Source organism: Myxine glutinosa, chromosome 1 (assembly GCF_964187855.1).
Source record: "Myxine glutinosa chromosome 1, kmMyxGlut1.1, whole genome shotgun sequence".
Taxonomy (NCBI): domain Eukaryota; kingdom Metazoa; phylum Chordata; class Myxini; order Myxiniformes; family Myxinidae; genus Myxine; species Myxine glutinosa.
In genome coordinates, this window is record NC_136261.1 from 410,875,655 (window position 1) to 410,899,055 (window position 23,401).

General features: G+C 46.0%; 1 protein-coding gene across 7 annotated transcripts in view; it reads right to left on the reverse strand.

Moving 5' to 3' along the window:
- The window catches only part of LOC137417645 (ankyrin repeat and protein kinase domain-containing protein 1), a 92,621-nt gene that overhangs the window by 30,764 nt on the left and 38,456 nt on the right, over window positions 1-23,401 (reverse strand). For all 7 annotated transcript variants that reach the window (XR_013621918.1, XR_013621917.1, XR_013621916.1 and 4 more), the window contains exons 5-6: window positions 18,521-18,815; window positions 10,403-10,548 (exon numbers count right to left, since the gene is read on the reverse strand). Coding sequence is in view for 4 of the 7 variants with exons in the window: in XM_068103545.2 (XP_067959646.2) it covers window positions 10,403-10,548; window positions 18,521-18,815 (441 nt within the window). In the remaining 3 variants the exon portion in view is untranslated. The remainder of the gene's footprint in view (window positions 1-10,402; window positions 10,549-18,520; window positions 18,816-23,401) is intronic.

Genomic DNA, 23,401 nt, shown 5'->3' on the forward strand with positions numbered 1-23,401 from the left:
TTGTGACGACGTATAAATTAAATATTTCATCGTGACGATTGTCATCAAATGGACGAATTTTTAATATATCTCGGCATTTTCCCGTCTGTTATTTCAGGCGGTGTATGACTGACCATGCCGTGATTGTAAAAAAATATATCTCGGCAATTTCCCGTATGTGGCGACACGTGAACGAAGCTATGCTCCTCTCTCCACATTATTGTGACGAGGTATAAATTAAATATTTCATCGTGACGATTGTCATCAAATGGACGAATTTATAATATATCTCGGCATTTTCCCGTCTGTTATTTCGGGCGGTGTATGACTGACCATGCCGCGATTTAAAAAACAATATCTCAATGGACTTGAAGTTACAGGCCTTTGAGAATTCATTTCGTTCTATAAAGGGCAACTTTCATCGGATTTTCTTCCCGTTTTTTTTCAACCGAGTCTAAAACTATGTTAGCGACTGTGAAAAATGAAATGATATATCGAATTTGATTTGAAATAAAACTGTGTGAGAGAGGAAGACACAACAGGCCTACAAAACAGGCCTCATAGCTATGCGAGTTAATAAAATGGTGGATATTTGTTTATATGAAGGCTCTCCCAGAATGGGTGGAGCTATGGTTCCCAGAATGGGTGGAGCTTTGAGGTTTTGTCTTCTCTGCAAGAACAAGAAGAACAAGAAGAAGAAGAACAACAACAACAACAGCAGAGGGCACTCTATGAGCAGCGTCTGCGACGCGGCTAAAAACATAAACTGACACATAAAACATGCAATAAAGGGAGCGGGAGACAAGATGGGGAGAGAGAGGGAAGCACACAAGTGCAACAACTGAGAACAGGGACATCTAGAGATCTGTGGGAGGGAGAGGGCTTGGGGGGGGGGGGGCGTGGGAAAGGGGGTGGGGGATAGGAAGGAGGGTGGGGGATGGGAGAGGTATAAAACACATGGACACTGCGAGGACTTCCAGGAAAGAAGTCGTTATTTCAGAGAAGTGGCTCTGGGGTGAATTAAGGGGGGTAGAAAAGATCAAGGTTTTGGATGGGGGAAGATAACAGATGGTGTTGAACAGCTATTTTAAAAACATGGAGGGAGGAGTGGGATTGAAGAGAGTGAGGGAGTTTGTTCCAGAGGTGGGGAAAAAGAGGAATGAAAGAGTGAAGGGGAGCAGAGAGTCTTGATTTTGACAGTTTAACCCAGAAGAGGTTTGCTGGCAGATCTTGTGCGACCTGTAGGAATATTTTGGGGACATGGCACAGACAGGCTGGGGGAGCAAGTCCGGAGAGGAGTCAGTAGAGGACAGAAAGACCACCAACCTGCCTGCGGTGAGTGAGTGAAAGGCCCTCAGAATCAGCTTCATCGCGGGAGATACCAATGTTTCTGAAAGCTTTGGTTTCAACAGCGTGAAGCCGAGCTAGATGTGAGGCAGGAGCACCAGGCCAGAGGGGAGAGCAGTCAGTATTCCATCGAGCTGTGGGTGAAAGCCTTGTATGTGGTGAGGAGCTCATGTGTGCCAAGGAAGGACTTCGCAGGCCAACTTGGAAATTTGGTTTTCCCAGGAAAGATCATGACAGATAGTGAGACCCAAAAGCTTGAATGACAGAACTTCTTGGAGTGGATTGTTGAGAAAGTATATGGGAGGGTTGTCCAGATGGTCTTTTTGGAGAGACATAGTAAGAGTGTGAGATTTGTCAGGGTTTCAAGACACTAGGGCATGCCCGTACTATATATATATCTAAAATTATATCCCCCCCCCTCTATTTACATGAAATGGTTTGGTCCATGAAATGTTTCGGTCCATTCGCAACGCCAAAGCGAACGGCGAACGCTTTACATGAAATGGTTTGGGTCATGAAATGTTTTGGTCCATTCGCAACGCCAAAGCGAACGGCGAACGGCTTGCGAGTACAGTGACAATCACCCCCCCTCTATTTACATGAAATGGTTTTAATTAGTTTTAAAACATAGTTTAATGCCAACATATGGCATGCCCGTACCCGTACTATCCGTAATGGCGCACGCTCTCACAGGAGCTCCGGAAGGTCGCATATCGCAGGAAAGCGAAAGAAACGCAAATTAGTTTTAATTAGTTTTAAAACATAGTTTAACGCCAACATAGCGCCAACATAGTTTGCCGACAGGAAATAAATGAATACGCTCTCAAATGTGCCATCCGAGGCAGAGTCTGTTCGCCACGTTCGGCACACGTGATAGCTCGCTGCTCTCTGATTGGTTGAATCGTTTTTTGGACATAGCTCGGTAACTACTTCTGCGATTAATTTAAAACCTTGAAAAGGCACATCCTCGGGTCCCCAGCAATATACCTGGCAAGTTTCAAGTATATCGGACCGGTAGTTGTCGAGAAACAGCGGTCACAGACATACAAACATACAAACATACAAACAAACATACACACAGAGATTACTGGAATTATAGATAGATGTTCCACTTGATTGACCAGTTTGTGATTCTGTCCAGGCCTGCAGAGAGTGAAGGGGCTGCTGCCTGCCAATCTGAGGGTTGGGATATGGAGCGGCAGAGAGTGGAGTCATCAGCAAAGAGATAGAAAGGATTTTCCAGAGTCGGAGAGATCATTAATGAAGACCAGAAAAAACACAGGGCCCAGACCAATGCCTTGGGGAACTCCAGCCTGAACAGGAAGGGGAGATGAGAGAAATCCATTCAGGGCCACACGTTGACTGCGACCAGAGAGGAAGTCCGCAAGCCATGCGTGGAGATTTCCATGGATACCATAGGAGGAGAGTTTGGTGAGCAGACCTGGGTGCCAGACCGTATCGAAGGCACGTGATATGTCAAGGGAGACAGCTCTGATTTCCTGTTTGGCATTGAGGACCTCCATCTATTGTTGAGACAGCAAAAGCAACATGTCCAGAGTAGAATGACCTGGTCTGAATCCAAATTGATGATCCGAGATCAAGCCATTGGAGAAGAGAAAGGATGTGATGTCAGAAGTAAGGATTGATTCCATGACCTTGCTGATTATTGGGAGCAGGCTGATTTGTCTGTATTTGCAAGGATCTGTTTTTGCACCTTTCTTGTGCAAAGTGGTAATGTTGGCTGATTTCCAAGCAGATGGCAGATGACCTTGTTGCATCATCGTGTTACATTGTTGCATTGTTACATAATCTCGATGTTGTTTCCAACAAAATTACAACTAAATCATTTCAGGTATACGTCACCAGTTCTCAATTCGAGCAGAATTTGCCATAACAATAAATAAGGCCCAAGGATAAACCCTTGAATCAGTTTTAGGACCAGTAACCCAGTTTTTGGACCGACAGAGAAGATAACTGAGGAGGAAGTTGAGGAAGCGATAAAAGCAATGAAGAGTGGAAAAGCGGGAGGGCCGACGGGAGTTGTCGGAGATATGTTGAAGGCAGCGGGAAGTTGGGGTGTGAAGAGAATGACAGAGATCTGTAATCTGGTGGTGAAAGAAGGCCGCATTCCAGTGGATTGGGAACTGAGTACCCTCGTCCCTCTATACAAGGGGAAAGGTGACCCTCTGGAGTGTGGCTTGTACCGAGCGATAAAGTTATTGGAGCATGGAATGAAGGTATTGGAAAGGGTGTTGGAGAGGAGGATAAGGAAGAAAGTGAAGATCGACGAAATGCAGTTTGGATTGATGCCAGGGAGAGGAATGACAGACTCGCTTTCTATTGTGAGGCAGTTGCAGGAGAAGTACATGGAGAAGAGGAAGAAGTTGTTTGTTGATCTGGAGAAAGCAATCGATAGGGTTCCACGCGAAGTAGTGAAATGGGCATTGAGTAAGTTAGGAGTGGAGGAATGGTTGATCAGAGTAATGATGGCAATGTATGAGAGAGTGCACAAAGCTGTAAGGACGAAGGACGGGAACAGTGGTGAGTTTGAGGTGAAGGTTGGAGTGCATCAGGGGTCGGTACTAAGTCCACTACTATTTGTAGCTGTGAAGGAGGTACTGGCTCGGAACGTAAAGGAGGGTTTACCATGGGAGTTGTATGCAGATGATCTGGTGTTGATTGCAGAAAGTATGGATGGACTGAAGGAAAAGATGAACAAGTGGAAGGAATGTATGGAGACAAAAGGTCTGAAGGTGAATAGTGATGGCAAGTGGTAAAGCATGTGGTGAGGTGGAAAGAACTGGGAAGTGGCCGTGTGCTGTGTGCAGGAAGGGTGTCGGAGTGAACTCCATTCAATGTACAATGTGCGCTGAGTGGGTTCATCAAAAATGTAGTGGTCTGAGAGGGTCATTTACCAGTGTGGCAGCTACTGCTGGTTGTAGCAGGATGAAAGTGACTGGTTGAGAAGAATGATGGAAATGAATGTAGAAGGAAGTAGAGGACGGGGAAGACCGAGAAAGACTTGGCTAAAGATGGTGGAAGAAGAAATGCGGGCAAGGGGGTTAACAAGGAGAGATGCAGAAAATAGGGCAAAATGGAGAAGATTGTCATGGGGCCCGCAAGGCTAACCCGTGCTCTAGCAGGGAAAATGGCCTTAAAATGCCTGTTGTTGTTGTTGTGGTATGAGCTATGTCAAATGGTCATGTATGTATGGTCTCTTGGTCCTCTCCTCTCAACAGTTGCTTCAACCATATAAAGGATTGATTCATCCTTGTATAGCGTACTGCTCTCACATCTGGGGAGGTTCTCGCTCCACATACTTACTGGACAGAATTGAATTAAAAGTAATTCGGCTTATCAACTCTCCCAATCTGACCTCAAAACTTGACCCGGTCAAATTACGTCGCAAAGTTGGCTCTCTTTCTCTTTTCTACAGATATTACTTCGGTTTCTGCTCCCAAGAACTTGCTGCTTGTCTACCTCTGCCATTAGCGAGACCACGGAATACTCGACAAGCCACTACATCTCATGATTATTGTGTGGCCATTGGCAACTTAAGGGTGGGTCGTTATGATGTTTGTTTCTTCCCCATCCACTGCCAAACTCTGGAACTCTTTACCTTCACATGTTTTTCCAAGCACTTATGATCTTCCCCTTTTCAAAAAGCATATTTTCTGCTTTCTCAAAAACTCTTAGACTATTCTCTCCTTCTTTACTTTTCTATCAATGCAGCTCTTTTATTTGGGCCTGGCCTCCATGAGGACGACATAGTCTGTGCCTGGAGCCTTCTACATTAAAAAAAAGTAACATGTGGTAAAGTTTCAATTTCCTCCATTGATTGGTTTTCAATGTACGCTCAATATGAGCTATATCAAATGGTCATGTAACATGTGGTAAAGTTTCAATTTCCTCTGTTGAATGGATGTCGATGTTTGCTCCATATGAGCTTTATCAAATGGTCATGTAACATGTGGTAAACTTTAAATTTCTTCCCTTGAATGGTTTTTTTATGTATGCTCATTATGCACTATATCAAATGGTAATGTAACACATGGTAAAGTTTCAATTTCCTCCGTTGAACGATTTTTTATGTACGCTCAATATGTGCAATATCAAATGGTCATGTAACATGTGGTAAAGTTTCAATTTCCTCAGTTGAACGGTTTTCAACGTACGCTCAATATGAGCTATATCAAATGGTCATGTAACATGTGGTAAACTTTAAATTTCTTCCCTTGAATGGTTTTTTTATGTATGCTCATTATGCACTATATCAAATGGTAATGTAACACATGGTAAAGTTTCAATTTCCTCCGTTGAACGATTTTTTATGTACGCTCAATATGTGCAATATCAAATGGTCATGTAACATGTGGTAAAGTTTCAATTTCCTCAGTTGAACGGTTTTTCATCCAAGCACAGGACGCTCAATATGCGCGATATCAAATGGTCATGTAACATGTGGTAAAGTTTCAATTTCCTCCGTTGAATGGTTTTCAATGTACGCTCAATATGAGCTATATCAAATGGTCATGTAACATGTGGTAAACTTTAAATTTCTTCCCTTGAATGGTTTTTTTTATGTATGCTCATTATGCGCGATATCAAATGGTCATGTAACATGTGGTAAAGTTTCAATTTCCTACATTGAACGGTTGTCAATGTACGCTCTTAACAGAATATGCAGACACGTACATACGTGGACACAACGAATCACTTAACCCCACTTTTCGCTTCGCGCACGCGGGGTTATAAACCTAAACTTCCAACCCGACTATGAGGCACAACACAATGAGAAACATGTCGACTTCAAAAACATGGGGTGTACCAACAAATGATCAAGTTCACTATTTACTAATTGCTATTTCACGAGGTCCTCTTAATAGACATTTCTTACTGGTATCAGTAAATGACGAGACAGCCGACATTTTATTTCGTGATCACATTGACAACTTGCTGAAAAGTTAGAAAATATGTCAAAGATCTTTAGAAATCTCCCTTGTAGAAGTTTGTTTCGGTCACATTTCAAGTATCGTAAGAAATTCTAGTCATTTTGGTCTGGAGAGGAAAGATGCATTAGGCAGGGTTCAGTCTCCGAGTCAAGTTCACGTTTACAGGATGATAAGGTCGAGGTTACAAGGGAATCTAAAAAAAAGTTTGGTTCATCGCAAGGTGATTGCATTGATATAGGATAGGAGAATTTTATGTATCAATTGTGATTTACAGAGCACAAGGAAAGGTCAAAGGTTTTCTCCGAGCCATGGTTGGTGGCCTCGGCTTTTTTAACCACCTCACCTCCAAGCCATTGGCCTTCATTATCTTAGTTTGACCCTGATCCAGCTCCTCCAAGTCATCGGCCTTCATTATCTCAGTTTGACCCTGATCCAGCTCCTCCAAGCCATCGGCCTTCATTATCTTAGTTTGACCCTGATCCAGCTCCTCCAAGTCATCGGCCTTCATTATCTCAGTTTGACCCTGATCCAGCTCCTCCAAGCCATCGGCCTTCATTATCTCAGTTTGACCCTGATCCAGCTCCTCCAAGTCATTGGCCTTCATTATCTTAGTTTAACAATGATCCAGCTTCTCCAAGCCATCGGCCTTCATTATCTCAGTTTGACCCTGATCCAGCTTCTCCAAGCCATCGGCCTTCATTATCTCAGTTTGACCCTGATCCAGCTCCTCCAAGCCATCTGCTTCATTATCTTAGTTTTACCCCGATCCAGCTCCTCCAAGCCATCGGCCTTCATTGTCTTAGTTTGACGCTGATCCAGCTCCTCCAAGCCATCGGCCTTCATTATCTTAGTTTGACGCTGATCCAGCTCCTCCAAGCCATCTGCTTCATTATCTTAGTTTTACCCCGATCCAGCTCCTCCAAGCCATCGGCCTTCATTGTCTTAGTCTGACCCATCTGACCCAGCTCCTCCAAGCCACCGGCCTTCATTATCTTAGTCTGACCCGTCTGATCTAGCTCCTCAAAGCCATCGGCCTTCGTTGTCTGAGTTTGACCCTGATCCAGCTCCTCCAAGCCATCGGCCTTCATTATCTCAGTTTGACCCTGATCCAGCTCCTCCAAGTCATCGGCCTTCATTATCTTAGTTTGACAATGATCCAGCTCCTCCAAGCCATCGGCCTTCATTATCTTAGTTTGACGCCGATCCAGCTCCTCCAAGCCATCTGCTTCATTATCTTAGTTTTACCCCGATCCAGTTGCTCCAAGCCATCGGCCTTCATTATCTTAGTTTGACCCTGATCCAGCTCCTCCATGCCATCAGCCTTCATTATCTTAGTTTGACAATGCTCCAGCTCCTCCAAGCCATTGGCCTTCATTATCTTAGTTTGACGCCGATCCAGCTCCTCCAAGCCATCTGCTTCATTTTCTTAGTTTTACCCCGATCCAGTTGCTCCAAGCCATCGGCCTTCATTATCTTAGTTTGACCCTGATCCAGCTCCTCCAAGCCATCGGCCTTCATTATCTTAGTTTGACCCTGATCCAGCTCCTCCAAGCCATCTGCTTCATTATCTTAGTTTGACAATGATCCAGCTCCTCCAAGCCATCGGCCCTCATTATCTTAGTTTTACCCCGATCCAGCTCCTCCAAGCCATCGGCCTTCATTATCTTAGTTTGACCCCGATCCAGCTCCTCCAAGCCATCGGCCTTCATTTTCTGAGTTTGACCCCGATCCAGCTCCTCCAAGCCATCGGCCTTCATTGTCATAGTCTGACCCGTCTGACCCAGCTCCTCCAAGCCATCGGCCTTCATTATCTTAGTTTGGCTCTGATCCAGCTCCTCCAAGCCATCGGCCTTCATTATCTTAGTCTGACCCGTCTGATCTAGCTCCTCAAAGCCATCAGCCTTCACTGTCTGAGTTTGACCCTGATCCAGCTCCTCCAAGCCATCGGCCTTCATTATCTCAGTTTGACCCTGATCCAGCTCCTCCAAGCCATTGGCCTTCATTATCGTAGTTTGACGCTGATCCAGCTCCTCCAAGCCATCTGCTTCATTATCTTAGTTTTACCCCGATCCAGCTCCTCCAAGCCATCGTCCTTCATTATCTTAGTTTGACCCTGACCCAGCTCCTCCAAGCCATCTGCTTCATTATCTTAGATTGACAATGATCCAGCTCCTCCAAGCCATCGGCCTTCATTATCTTAGTTTTACCCCGATCCAGCTCCTCCAAGCCATCGGCCTTCATTATCTTAGTTTGACCCCGATCCAGCTCCTCCAAGCCATCGGCCTTCATTTTCTGAGTTTGACCCACATCCAGCTCCTCCAAGCCATCGGCCTTCATTGTCTTAGTCTGACCCGTCTGACCCAGCTCCTCCAAGCCATCGGCCTTCATTATCTTAGTTTGACTCTGATCCAGCTCCTCCAGGCCATCTGCCTTCATTATCTTAGTCTGACCCAGACGAAGTTCCTCCAGGCCATCTGCCTTCATTATCTTAGTCTAACACTGATCCAGCTCCTCCAGGCCATCTGCCTTCTTTATCTTAGTCTGACCCTGACCCAGCTCCTCCAGGCCATCTGACATCATTATCTGAGTCTGACACTGACCAAGTTCCTCCAGGCCATCTGACGTCATTATCTCAGTCTGACCCTGACCCAGCTCCTCCAGGCCATCTGACATCATTATCTTAGTCTGACACTGACCAAGTTCCTCCAGGCCATCTGACGTCATTATCTTAGTCTGACCCAGCTCCTCCAGGCCATCTGCCGTCATTATCTTAGTCTGACCCTGACCCAGCTCTTCCAGGCCATCTGACATCATTATCTTACACTGACCCTGACCAAGTTCCTCCAGGCCATCTGCCTTCATTATCTTAGTCTGACCCTGACCCAGCTCTTCCAGGCCATCTGACATCATTATCTTACACTGACCCTGACCAAGTTCCTCCAGGCCATCTGCCTTCATTATCTTAGTCTGACACTGACCAAGTTCCTCCAGGCCATCTGACGTCATTATCTTAGTCTGACTCTGACCCAGCTCCTCCAGGCCATCTGCCTTCATTATCTTAGTCTGACCCTGACCAAGTTCCTCCAGGCCATCGATTCCCAACCGTTTTCTGATCGAGTACCACTTGGAGGTCCCGTACCGTTGCCGCGTACCACCTGGTTCAAGAAAAACTCAATCCGCGTACCACCTGGTTCCAGAAAAACTCAATTCTATAAGATATCAGGCTTATTTCAATTTAATGCGAGGGCTGCATCTGTTTCTTCTCCACCAGCTGGTCGATGCGGGGCATAACTTTGCTCACAGCACATCGGAAATCATGAAATATATCAGAAATCAGAAATAAAAAAATTATCAGGCCAAATCATTTTTTTTAAAGGTTGAGTCGCGAACCACCTGGAAGGCCCTCGCGTACCACTAGTGGTACGCATACCACAGGTTGGGAACCATTGCTCCAGGCCATCTGCCTTCATTATTTTAGTTTACACGAATCCAGCTCCTCCAGGCCATCTGCCCTCATTATCTAAGTCTGACCCTGACCAAGTTCCTCCAGGCCATCTGACGTCATTATCTCAGTCTGACCCTGACCCAGCTCCTCCAGGCCATCTGACGTCATTATCTTAGTCTGACCCAGTTCCTCCAGGCCATATCTTAGTCTGACCCTGACCAAGTTCCTCCAGGCCATCTGACGTCATTATCTCAGTCTGACCCTGACCCAGATCCTCCAGGATGTGACTGTTCTTCCAGTCATCCCCACCTGGTTAAACTCTAAAAATCCAGCATTATCACACACCTCCACTGTTTTGTTCCTCGTCTCTCCCATTTATGGAGCTAACTTCACAAGGTAGTTCAATCTTAATCTTCCTTTTAGGACTTCAAATTGACTACAACACCAACCAAGCCAGGTCATTGCCTTATACGTACTATTTCATTGCCCCCATCCATACCTGCCATATTATTACCCCAATTAACCATCCTTAACACAACCCTTTACTTGTAGGTTTCTGTATTTCCTACCCTACTCTCTCTCCTTTATTCCTGCTTGTTCATTCATTACCATGTTTCTGTTCACACCTGGGTTCACCACCTAAAGAAGCAACTTTGTCATGAAAGATTAAGATTCTGACCTGTAAATGTCCCACTTCTTGCTTTGTTTTTCATTAATGTCGAAATGTTCCGGTGCCATGTACGGTAAAGTTCCAGTGATGACATCCTTCTCGACGAAAATTAAACTGGTTGTTTGATGAACTTCACACAGACCAAAGTCAGCAATCTGCAAACAGCATTACAAGCAGAACAGAAGCGACCATTAGCTCCCTGGTTGCTGTGACTGTCCCAAAACCTTTGTTCATTTAAAAGAGAAAATTCAAGAGAGGTAACACTTGGAGGGAATAAATCAATGAAAATAAAATGTGATCGTGGAAAATCGTAGCGAGGGGCCATTTTGAATCGGTTTTCGCTTATTGCACCGGATTATTGCACCCTCCCATCACCCTCCCATCACCCTGCCCCACCACCCTGCCCCATCACCCTCCCCCATCACCCTCCCCCATCACCCTGCCATCACCCTCCCATCACCCTGCCATCACCCTCCCATCACCCTGCCATCACCCTCCCATCACCCTCCCATCACCCTCCCATCACCCTTTATTGGACCATTTGACTTCTATAGGGTTGGTTTTCTAAGGCTTATATCAAGATATTAACTTATATCAAATAAGTCTTTTAAGGTGAAAGCGCGATGACGTCACCACGTCACGCGGCACGAATGCGCGCCTGTGTCATTGGAGGTATTGACTTATATAGGGCTGGTTTTCTAAGGCTGTAGGCCGCACCTCATTTTGTCGAATAAAGTGGTATTCGGGTGGTTCCGGTATTTGGGACCGCAGGGACGGAAAGTGCAGGTACGGGGTGCTTGGCACTCCCCAGCCGGCCCGCTCTGAAGGTTCGGATCGGGACACCGGGATTCATTCCGGTCGCCCGGTCGGCCCGGAGGTGGGGGTGCGGGGCCTGTCACGGAACGTCAAAACAAACGGCCTGCCGGGGCCGCCCAAAAGTCGGGCGTGAGGGGCGTGTCCACTAATGGAACGCCTCTCGCTTCCCAGATCGAGGGCCACGTGGTCAGGAGAACCTCGTCCCTTCTGGTTGCCCTGCCGTCCCACCGGGAGCGCTGGCAGGGTGTACTTCAAACTAAGCTTAAGTGTCAAGTGTTAAGTTCCTCCTTGCCCTCGCAAGGGAAAGGCTACGGTCAAGCTCTTCCAAATTTCCAAACACTAGAAATCGGACGTCTCAAATTAATTAATTATTGGCGCTGAGGAAGTGCCTCTAGCGATTGACTTCCAGCCAGTGTAACGCTAATTCCTGTCACAGGAATTCTGAGATCATATAAGTGGGTGTGGCAGTTCCTGATTGGTTCGTGTTGGGGGACTTCTGGGAGAGGCTTCATAAACAAATATCCACCATTTTATTAACTCGCATAGCTTTGAGGCCTGCTTAGTTAGGCCCGTGCTGTCTTTCTCCCTCACACAGGTTTATTTCAATTCTAATTCGATATATCATTTCATTTTTAACAGTCGCTAACATAGTGTTAGACTCGGTTGAAAAAATTGCCAAGATATATTTTTTTTAAATCGCTGCACGGTCGGTCATACACCGCCTAAAATAACAGACGGGAAAATGGCGAGATATATTAAAAATTCGTGCCGGACTTTCCAATTCCTTTGCATTAATTAAATAAAATAATTCTGTATACTGATTTTTATTGTCATATTCTTCATTATGCCTATGTACTCTGAAATAATGAGGAATCGGGAATAACAAAAGTGGATATGTCAAATCTTACTCGATCCCATATTACATGTACTTTCATTGCATACAAATTATACTTCCTCCTAGAAATTCCATGCCCGAACCTCAGCGCAATCCAAGAGGATTCACTTGTTTGTTAATACATCTCAGTCGCCCGCGACCTCTCTAGCGTGGGCGTCGAACCAGTTCATTTCCGGGCGACCGGGCCGAATATCGGCCCGGCCGTGGCCGAAGCCGTTGATTCCGCCGTAGCACGCTAATGCGTAGGCTCGTGCGTCCCCGGTCCGCCGGGGCTCCGCGGGTGTGCTACCGTGCCCGGCACTGCTGATCTCTCAAACTTCCGGGAGTAGGTGCCGGTGCCCGGGGACGGAGTTCGCTGTCTAAACATGGTAGCGCTAGGCCAGTGGGACCGCCGGGACCCACGTGCACTCACAAGTTGTTATGCGCGTGGGCGGCAGTATCACACCGGGGCGCCCAAACGCTCCCCGGCTAAAGTTCATCCTGAAAGCGCCCACATTGTGCGGACAAACCAAGTCAAGGGCCACGTGGTCAGGAGAACCTCGTCCCTTCCGGTCACACTGTGCCTATCGGCCGGCCTCGAAGACCGAAATTGTGACACTCCCACCCGCAACCTCCGCTCTGCTGGTACCATCCTCCTGACCCCCCCCCCATCCGGACCAAATTTAGATCCTGGGGGGACAGGGCCTTCTCCATCGCTGCTCCCACCCTCTGGAACTCGCTACCTCACACCATCAGAGACTCCTCCTCACTCACCACATTCAAAACATCACTCAAGACCCACCTGTTCAACACTGCATTCAACATTTAACCCACAGCATCTAACCCCTGACTATCTCCTCTCCTTCTCCCTCCTTTGTGCTTTGAATATTTCCCTATTGATTCTTCTTTTTTTGCAATTGTTTTTATGTTTTGCTATGCATTATGTTTTGCACTCTGTCAAAGCGTCTTTGGGCTCCCTGAAAAGCGCTATATAAAATAAATGCATTATTATTATTATAATGGGAAAGGGAAAGGTTGGAGTTTTTGCATTTTTGTGCACATGTGAGAGCCAATACAGGTGGTATTTGGGAGAAAATATATTGATTTAAAATTCAGTACAGTGGGAAATGTACTGTTTATCAAAGACTGTGAACAAATAAACAGATGCATTTAAAATAAATTTTCTATACATTGTTATGGTTCTCTGCCGCCCTTCTTACCCTTACTAAGGGGGGGATTAAGCCCCTTGTTCTTTCTGGGCTTGGCGGAACCGAGAGACTTGAAACGCCTCTTCCGGGCAAATGCAAGGTAGGGTTTCGGGACAATCCTCGCTCGTACCTAAATCCCTGCGCCACCACAGAAGCGGGGAAGCAAGCCTCGCAAGAGCCACGTGTGATTTGGGTACGCCGAGCGGATTGAGTACCACGTGGTCCGTGCAGTCACCGTTAATTATTGGACCCAGATTCGAGCGGTTCTATTCGTACCACGCTTAGTCAATGAGGAAAACACGGGAACGATCGAATGGAAAGGAAGAACACAGGTTTAATTATTATTCCCATGTATGTACAATGATCGGTAGACGCAGAGACACAGAGCAGCACTTAATCAGTCTTATTCTTAACCCCCAGACCCGGGCCCGTCACACTCACACAGGGGATTGCAGGCAGGTTGATGTTCAGGCCAACCGCGTCGACGTGGTCGTCCAGGAACGGCCCCGTCCGGCTCTCCACGGTCCCCGCATGTCCCGCGAAGAAGGCACGTAGGGGGTGGAAGGATCCTCGTAGCATGTCTCCCGAACAAAAGGCAGCCGATGAGGTAGGAAGGAAAAGTACGTGTCTCTCAGCGCGGCTGGCGGTTACACAGCGCGTTTATCACTCGCGTAACTCAATGCACTATATGCGGCTCGGCTTCAAGCTCAACCGAGAGTCACTTTCATATGAGCGCGTATCCTGGTTCATGCGCGTCTTTCTCCACTCAATGCCAGCTCAGTCCTCGTACTGCTCTCTTCATCCAACTGCTCGCGAGTCCTCCTGCTCAACTTACTCGTGAGTCCTCTATTGCTCGACTCGATCCAACTGCTGCTCGCGAGTCCTCTTGGGGGCTTTGCGCGACGGGTTACATCAGTACGCCCCGAACCTTCTCGAACCTTCCAACCACGCCCTGTGACGCAGTGCTGCCGCCACACCCTGTGAGCCCTGATTGGCGGCTCGCGCTTACCGTCAGCTTCTCTGCCGGCCTCATTCGGTCCCGCCCCGACCCTCCTAGCCAGCCTCGTGTTAATTTGCGCCAAAAGAATCAAAGGCAGCGCGAAGAGGCATGAGGCTAGGGAGGTGGGATAGTCAATGAATGTAGGAGTAGGACCTATTCTCCTTACTCTACTCAATGCAGAACTAACATAGGAAAAGGACTAAGCTCACAAATACTAAGAGATAACTACACTATCGCGAGGCTACATGTTGCTCGTGTGACTAACTATGAGGGGGAAATTTAACCTTTATTATACTGACTGTTACCAAAACTCAAAACCGCAACAATATGATCGAAAAGGCATGTAGTGGAATACACACACACACACACACACACACACACACACACACACACACACACACACACACACACCCACACACACACACACACACACACACGATTACACGGCTTGTGTTTCGGACAAGAATAAATAAATAAATAAAGCTTCAAGAACAAATAGAGTCCCAAAGACTCAATAGGTCCGTGGGCTTTTGTCGCATTAGCAATGAGCTCCTTGGGTTTGAGTCCTGGGTGGAGTCAGAATTTTTTCACACGAGCCTCACACAGGAAATTATTCCTGTTTATTAAATTTCCCAAAAAAAAAATTATGTAAGAATGGGGGTGGTTGGGATTATACATTAAAAAAAAGGAAAAAACCCCAGCATATCCAACCAAAAAGGTAACTGGATATACTCAGCTACTCTAGTAATAAACAAGCAAGAGCAGATCCGGCATCAGATGACGTTTCGCCCGTGAGCTTCCTCAGGCCAATCCTACCCTGCCTGAGCCTCGGCACGTGTCCGCTTTTATTCCCGAGGCAACAATTCATTTCCGGCCAGGTGCCGGTGCACCTAGTAGAGGCGGAGAGAGGCAGCTCGGACACCGTGGCAAACAACCTCGCAGACCCTCTCCTGCCCCCCTCCAATCCCCCATCATTACTCTCTCTTTTGTAACTTTTTAAAATAACCTTCTTTGATGAAGAGCCTAAATTAGGATAGCAACAATCACATAAAAAAAAAAAAAACCCACCGTTTAGAGGCCATTTTTCCCCGCAAAGCGGGGGTTGGCCTTTTCGGGACCGTGGTTGTTGTTGTTTTTTTGGTCCCCTTTTTTGAAGCAATGTATTACGGCCGGATGCCCTTCCTGCCGCCAACCCTGTTTGTCGCCTTTTAAGACAAACAGGGATTTACCAGTGAACGTCCTCAATTTGCCGACCTCGGAAGGATGACAGGCTGAGTCAACCCCCCTGGCATTAATTCAGCGATCGACCGGGATTCGAACCCAGGATCCTTGGATCCTAAGCTGGCATCCTAGCCGCTAGCCCAACACCAGGGTTAGCAACAATTACATAAACAAAGCAAAATCACAGCAGCAGCCTTTTTAGCTCTTATTATATGTGTCAAAAAGTAAATAAATAAAGTATTAACAAATCTATTATACAAATTGAAGTTTGTGTCTCTCCGTGCATCGGTGGCCACTTCCGGTGCTGCTTTTGCATTTCTAGCCTGGGTTTGAATCCCGACCCATACATAAACTATCATCCTGGTGTTTCGTCGATATGTGTGCCGTCCCTCCGATGGACATTAAACTGGGCATCCCATCACCGACATTAGTTGGTGGACGTTAAAGATCCAACGTTATCCTTTGCGAAGAGTTGGCAAGCTATTGCCGGCACCCTGGGCAGGTTACAAATTCCTGACCTAACCTTAGTCAAATGTCACACCTGACCACCCGGTCCGTGAAAGACCATACTACTCGGGACTTTCTGAAAGGATTGGCAACATAGTATTTGCTGCACATGGATTGGGTGTAGCATACAAGCTTCGACACACCATCCGTAATGTCACCTCAAAATGAAAGTGCAAGGTATCAACTGGTGATAAATCAGGAGTAGTTTATGATTGGTCATGCAGAGACTGTGACCAATTCAACATTGGTGAAACTGGAAGGAATTTGAAACAAAGGCTAAACTAGAATGGTACTCGGTAGAGCGCATACCTCTGCCTGGTGAACAGTTTACGTTTTGTATTTTGTATCCCACTGATAGGCCGGATCTGGATTCGGACCTGAACCAAAATCTAATCGGCTTGTTCTTGTCACCTAACCAACTCATCCATCAAGTTTATTCATAACTCGTGCATAACTTTATAAAATATCATGTTATATATCGCTTTTCACCCGATCTCTCAATGGTGAAGAATCACTTAAACATCAAATAATTCTCATTTCCGAATCCATATTCAGATCTTCACCGAAATCGAAACGATTAGTCCTTTTCACACACACAAACTGTTCACCAAGTTTCATCCAAATCCGTCCACAACTTTTTGAGATATCCTGCTATGTATATGTATGTCTCAGAATCCACATTTTCCTACTACTATGACGTCACAAAGGAGAAATGAATGTCTCAGAATCATATTTTCCTCCAACTATTACGTCACAAGGGCGAAATTCATGTCTCAGAATCACATTTTCCTCCAACTATTACGTCACAAAGGCGAAATTCATGTCTCAGAATCCACATTTTCCTCCTACTATGATGTCACAAAGGACAAATCCATCTCTCAGAATCACATTTTCCTCCTACTATGCTGTTAAAAAGGAGAAATTCACATCTCAGAATCCACATTTTCCTCAACTATGATGTCACAAAGGAGAAATTAATGTCTCAGAATCCACATTTTCCTCAACTATTATGTCACAAAGGAGAAATTAATGTCTCAGAATCCACATTTTCCTCAACTATTATGTCACAAAGGAGAAATTAATGTCTCAGAATCCACATTTTCCTACTACTATGATGTCACAAAGGAGAGAGCAGACGTCATGCATCTCAGACTGCTATTCATCCACAATCCAAATGTTTGTTTAATCTTCCTCTCAGATTGTGCATGTCCCTCCTTTCCTTTACAAAAGTAGATTTATTGGTGACAAGTATACAGGAATGCTAAAGATCATACAGCTATGAGTGATAGCTCTTCATGTTGCATCACTTCCATTGTTCTATCCTCTTTGGGTTCCACAAGTGGATGTGATCATTTAAATCATTTCAGTGTTTCCTCTTCCTCTCATCAGCCTGGTGTTGGCTTAGCGGTTAGGGCACTAGCTTGGGATCCTAGGATCCTGAGTTCGAATCCCGGTCGATTGCTGAATTAACACCAGGGTGGTTGACTCAGCCTGTCATCCTTCCGAGGTCGGCAAATTGAGTACCAGCTTGCTGGGATGAATGATCATGGTGTGTACCCAGGTTTAGAATAGATACACCATATCCCTGCGCATCGTAAGAGGCGACTAAGGGTTGGCGTCAGGAAGGGCATCCGGCCATAAAAACTGCCTCAAACAGGGCCCCATGAGGTCATGGGACCTGCAAGGCCAACCCCCACTCTAGCGGGGAAAATGGCCTTAAAACGATCATTCATTCATTCATTTTCTCTTTCTCTCATCATCATCTTATGCCTGCTCCATTTGTTACCTTTTCATGAAACCACTTTATAGGACAACTATCGGGGATGCCTCTTCGCGGTGGTTGTACCCCCATCACCCCTCGCAGCCCCCCTGCCCCCCTGACCCAATGCAAGTCAGGGGCCAAATCATCCCTATTCTTCCCTCCTGCCAGTATTCATCAGCGCAGAGCGGACACAGTCAGAGAGCCGATCGGTCCCCATGGACTGGCCCTTTCCCTCTTGTCTTTGTCTCTCTCTTTCCCTCTCTCTACTTCTGTCGTGGCCCTGACTTTGTGAAGATGGGCGTACACTAGCCTGGATGTGGGGTATCTCTGGATCACTCCTGGGAGATCGATCGGCGGTCTCCGTGCTGCAGGCTTGTTTGTGAGGACACTCCGGGGCTATACAACAACAATAACAACAACAACAGCCACTTTATCAGGCAGATGAAGGTAAAATATAATAATATGGTCTGAAAGAAGGGGAAATCCACCAATTGGAAAATTACTCACACCTGCAAACAGGACACAATCACAAGAACACATTTTAAAAAGGAAGACAACACAAACTCGTTTTGCTGCCCAGCAAGCAAGACCTGGGAACTGAGCCTCGGCTTGCTGGGCAGATGTACTTGCTAGTGCTGCCTTCCATCTTGATAATGGATCTTGCCTAAGACAACAAGTTATTGGCAAAACTACAGCAACATGTTACATTTCAGAGGGAATGTTTCTTTAATGATCCCACCTTGATGTTCAGGTGCTCATTCAGTAGTATATTAGCAGTCTTCAGGTCGAGGTGCAGCAAGTGTTTGGGCTGCATACAGTGCAGGTAATTCATACCCAAAGCAACTTCATGAAGCAAACGCAGACGCAATGCCCAGCCGGCTTTGACCTTTTTATTGAAGTCCTCCACTGAGCCGTGAGGCATCCATTCCAACACAAGGCCCGAGATTTTCCCGGAATCCATATACAAACCCAAAAGTTGAACCGTGTAGACAAACTGAGCTTTCATTTGATTGATTATCTCCTTTGGCAGGTCACTGCAACACAAACATGTCAAAAACAAAGTTAATGATAGTGGAGGGAATAATTAGTTTAAAAAAAAAGTCTTCTTGAAACGATGATTAGAAATTGACTTACAGTACTCTGTTATGACCTGGCCCTTGGGTAGAGGGCTCGGGTACAGCCTATTGCTCCGGAGGTCATAATTGATGTATTAGGGAGGTCAATACGTTCCCCGTTTGTGGGTCGTGCCGTTTAAGCAGCCAGATATGACCCAGATATGATCTACCCCCGCTAATTCACCCCAGATCCACCTTGTTTGAAATTCCAACTTCTTTCCTGGAAGTCCTGGCAGTGTCCATATGTTTTATACCTCTCCCACCGCCCCCTTCCCATGCCCCCCCCCCCCAAAGCCCTCGCCCTCTCTCAGATCTCTCGATGTCTCCATGTCTCTCGGTCCCTGCTCTCAAATGTTGTGTTTGTGTCCTTCCCCCTCTCTCCCCATCTTGTCTACCGCTCCCGATGTTATATGTTTTATGTGTCGGTTTGTCTTTCTGTGTGATTAATGTTCGCTCTTTCACGAGCCTCGATCTTGTATACAAAAAAAAAAAAAAAAGCGAGATTATCCGCGTGCTTACGCAACCTCACACCCCCGACTCTCTGATACACAGTATGCAAATGTATGCCAATCCAGCAATGCAATGTGAGTTCAAAATAAATACAAATCCTTCACTAAGGATAAACCAAAACGTAGGATATACGACCAAGCAATAGAATTTAAAAAAAACAATAGGAAAATTCCATGGACATGTGGAGGTAAATAAATAAGTAATTAAGTAAAGACAGACAGGCAGGCGCCCAGACGATACAGACATGACAATCAATCGCCCCCAACAGATATCCCTATCTAATCCCAAGGGGGGGAAGAGGGAAGCAAAATAACAAAATAATATTTGCCAGAGTATAACGAAAAAAATAACAATGGAAAGAGAATGAGGGGGAAGGGAATTCAAGTCTGTTTGAGATGACTTCCAGCAGCCCTGTCTCAGCTGCAGGCCCCAAAGATGGCCCTCCACCACATTTCTCTCTCTCTCTCTCTGTCTCTGTCTCTGTCTCTCTGTCTCTCTCTATCTCTCTCGGGACGTGTTCTCACACTCCACAAACCCATCAATCAGCGCAACTTTTCCAACACCAGGAAACAACAACTTGCCTCAGGTTGGCCAAGCCGATACTCACCGAGCAGTACCTGCTTCTGTTACATCCCGTTTTAACATCCGACGCCACATGTGCCATGCCCTGATAGCTTCTTCCTCACCAGTCCCACAGCCGTAGCTTTCACGTGGACGGTGCCTCCAACTGGAAGCCCTCGGGGGGAACACTGCACTTCTCCATGGGCCCTCATAGGCCGAGTTATTTGTGGCAAAATTGGGCACTCGCCTTGCCTCTTTATTCCAACCGTTTTCCTTCGCTGATGAGCCACCTTGCTCACCGGCCATGCACTTCTTCTTCCTGCCTCTCTTCTACCTTTTAGCTTCACAGACACTAACAAGGTTTTCACCCATGAAATTATGTGGAGGCCTCGAAGGGGGAAAATAATGTAGAAAAGGAATGTCTTTTAACAAAAGAATAAAAATAAAACTGCAAGATAACAAATAAAAAGGACCTATTCTGGTTCCACAGCCGACCCAGCAGTCCACTGAGATAGACCTCGAGCACACCTTCACTATTGAGCAATCCTTACACAATATTATTGAACATTATTGAACTCAATAAGCCCTGTGAGCATAACAACTCTCAGGTTTACTAACCCTAACCTAGAGTTACAGGTATAATAAACCAGATGTACAAGCAAACAAGAAGAAAAAGACATAAAATGTCAAAGCCCCCATGGTTTTAGTAATTTTTTGTATGAAGTTACACGCCGTCAGTCGGCCATCTTTGGTCGGATGACAAAACAAAATCCTCTGCATATGTATACTCTCATGTTTTGTCTTTTTGCCAAGTTTGAAGAAAATCGGTCCATGCATGTCCGAGCAATGGTTGGGGACGCATTTAAGTCACATAATGGCCGCCAGTCGGCCATATTGTATCTGAACTTGAAAAAGGATGACGGGCATATGTCACCCATCATTCATTTTCTGTGTGCCAAGTTTGAACAAGATCGATAAAAGCATGTCGCAAAATGCAAAATGCATGAACAAGATCTTAAATCAACTCATCATGCTGAATGGTGAGATAATAATAATAATAATAATGCATTTATTTTATATAGCGCTTTTCAGGAAGCCCAAAGACGCTTTGACAGAGTGCAAAACATAACGCATAGCAAAACATAAAGACAATTGCAAAAAAAGAAGAATCAATAGGGAAATATTCAAAGCACAAAGGAGGGAGAAGGAGAGGAGATAGTCAGGGGTTAGATGCTGTGGGTTAAATGTTGAATGCAGTGTTGAACAGGTGGGTCTTGAGTGATGTTTTGAATGTGTTGAGTGAGGAGGAGTCTCTGATGGTGTGAGGTAGCGAGTTCCAGAGGGTGGGAGCAGCGATGGAGAAGGCCCTGTCCCCCCAGGATCTAAATTTGGTCCGGATGGGGGGGGTCAGGAGGTTGGTACCAGCAGAGCGGAGGTTGCGGGTGGGAGTGTGTCTGGAGAGGAGGTCAGCCAGGTAGGATGGGGCCAGGTTATGGAGGGCTTTGTAGGTCAAGAGGAGGATTTTGTACTGGATTCTCTGGGAGATGGGGAGCCAGTGAAGCTTGTAAAGGACGGGGGTGATGTGGTCACGGGTCCGGGAATGGGTGAGTAGACGGGCAGCGGAGTTCTGAATGTATTGGAGTTTATTGGTGATTGTTGAGGGTGAACTGACTTGCTGATTTATACTGTCTGTCTCTCTGTTATGCCAGATTTTTTTCCTTGCTACCCCACTGTCAATTTAACCTTGTACTTCCATTTGGCTCGCTCTTGTGAAAACAAAAAGTGGAGGAATCGAAATAAGAAGCACAAGAAAAAGATTATAAATGTGGAGAAACCTGAGAAGAGAAAAGAGGAATCCATAAAATAATTCATAACAGAACAGTAACAAATGTGAGTGGTTTGAATACTTAAACATGAGATCAGAAAAAAAACAAGACTGATAGCCTAACAATAATCTATCTATAATTCCAGTAATCTCTGTCTGTCTGTCTGTACGTTTGTTTGTTTGTCTGTGACCGCTGTTTCTCGACAACTACCGGTCCGATATACTTTTAACTTGCCAGGTATATTGCTGGGGACCCGAGGATGTGCCTTTTCAAGGTTTCATATTAATCGGACAATTACTTACCGAGCTATGTCCAAAAAACGATTCAACCAATCAGAGAGCAGCGAACGATCGCGTGTGCCGAACGTGGAGGACACACTCTGCCTCGGATGGCACATTTGAGAGCGTATTCATTTATTTCACGTTTGCAAACTATGTTGGCGTTAAACTATGTTTTAATAAAGTTTTAAAACTAATAAAAACGAATTTGCGATTCATTCGCTTTCCTGCGCGTTTGTGCACGCGATGGCGATTGCTTTACCAAACTCCGGAAGCCGTTCGCTTTGGACCAAACCATTGCATGTAAATAGAGGGGGGGGTTCTGTGGTCGTTGCGAATGGACCAAACCATTCATGTAAATAGAGGGGGGGGATTGTCACTGTACTCGCAAGCCGTTCGCCGTTCGCTTTGGCGTTGCGAATGGACCAAACCATTTCATGTAAATAGAGGGGGGGGATATAATTTTAGTTAGATATATAGTACGGGCATATATATAGTACGGGCATGCCCTAGTAATAATAATAATAATAATTCATTTATTTTGTATAGCGCTTTTCCAGAAGCCCAAAGGCGCTTTGACAGAGTGGCAAACATAATGCATAACAATACATGAAAACAACAATTGCAAAAAGACAAGAATCAATAGGGAAATATTTAAAGCAAAAGGAGGGAGAAGGAGAAGAGATAGTCAGGGGTTAAATGCTGTGGGTTGAATGTTGAATGCAGCGTTGAACAGGTGGGTCTTTAGTGATGTTTTGAATGTGGTGAGTGAGGAGGAGTCTCTGATGGTGTGAGGTAGTGAGTTCCAGAGGGTGGGAGCAGCGATGGAGAAGGCCCTGTCCCCCCAGGATCTGAATTTGGTCCGGATGGAGGGGGTCAGGAGGTTGGTACCAGCAGAGCGGAGGTTGCGGGTGGGAGTGTGTCTGGAGAGGAGGTCAGCCAGGTAGGATGGGGCCAGGTTATGGAGGGCTTTGTATGTCAAGAGGAGGATTTTGTACTGGATTCTCTGGGGGATGGGGAGCCAGTGAAGCTTGTAAAGGACGGGGGTGATGTGGTCACGGGTCCGGGAATGAGTGAGTAGACGGGCAGCGGAGTTCTGAATGTATTGGAGTTTATTGGTGATTTTTGAGGGTGAACCATAGAGGAGGCTATTGCAGTAGTCCAGACGGGAGGTGATGAAGGCGTGGATGAGGGTTTCTGCAGCCGTGGAGGAGAGGGATGAGCGGAGACGGGCAATGTTTTTCAGGTGAAAGAAGGCTGACTTTGTGATCTGTTTAGTGTATTTGTCGAAGGAAAGGGTTTGGTCAAAGATGGCCTTGTTTGTGGCCGT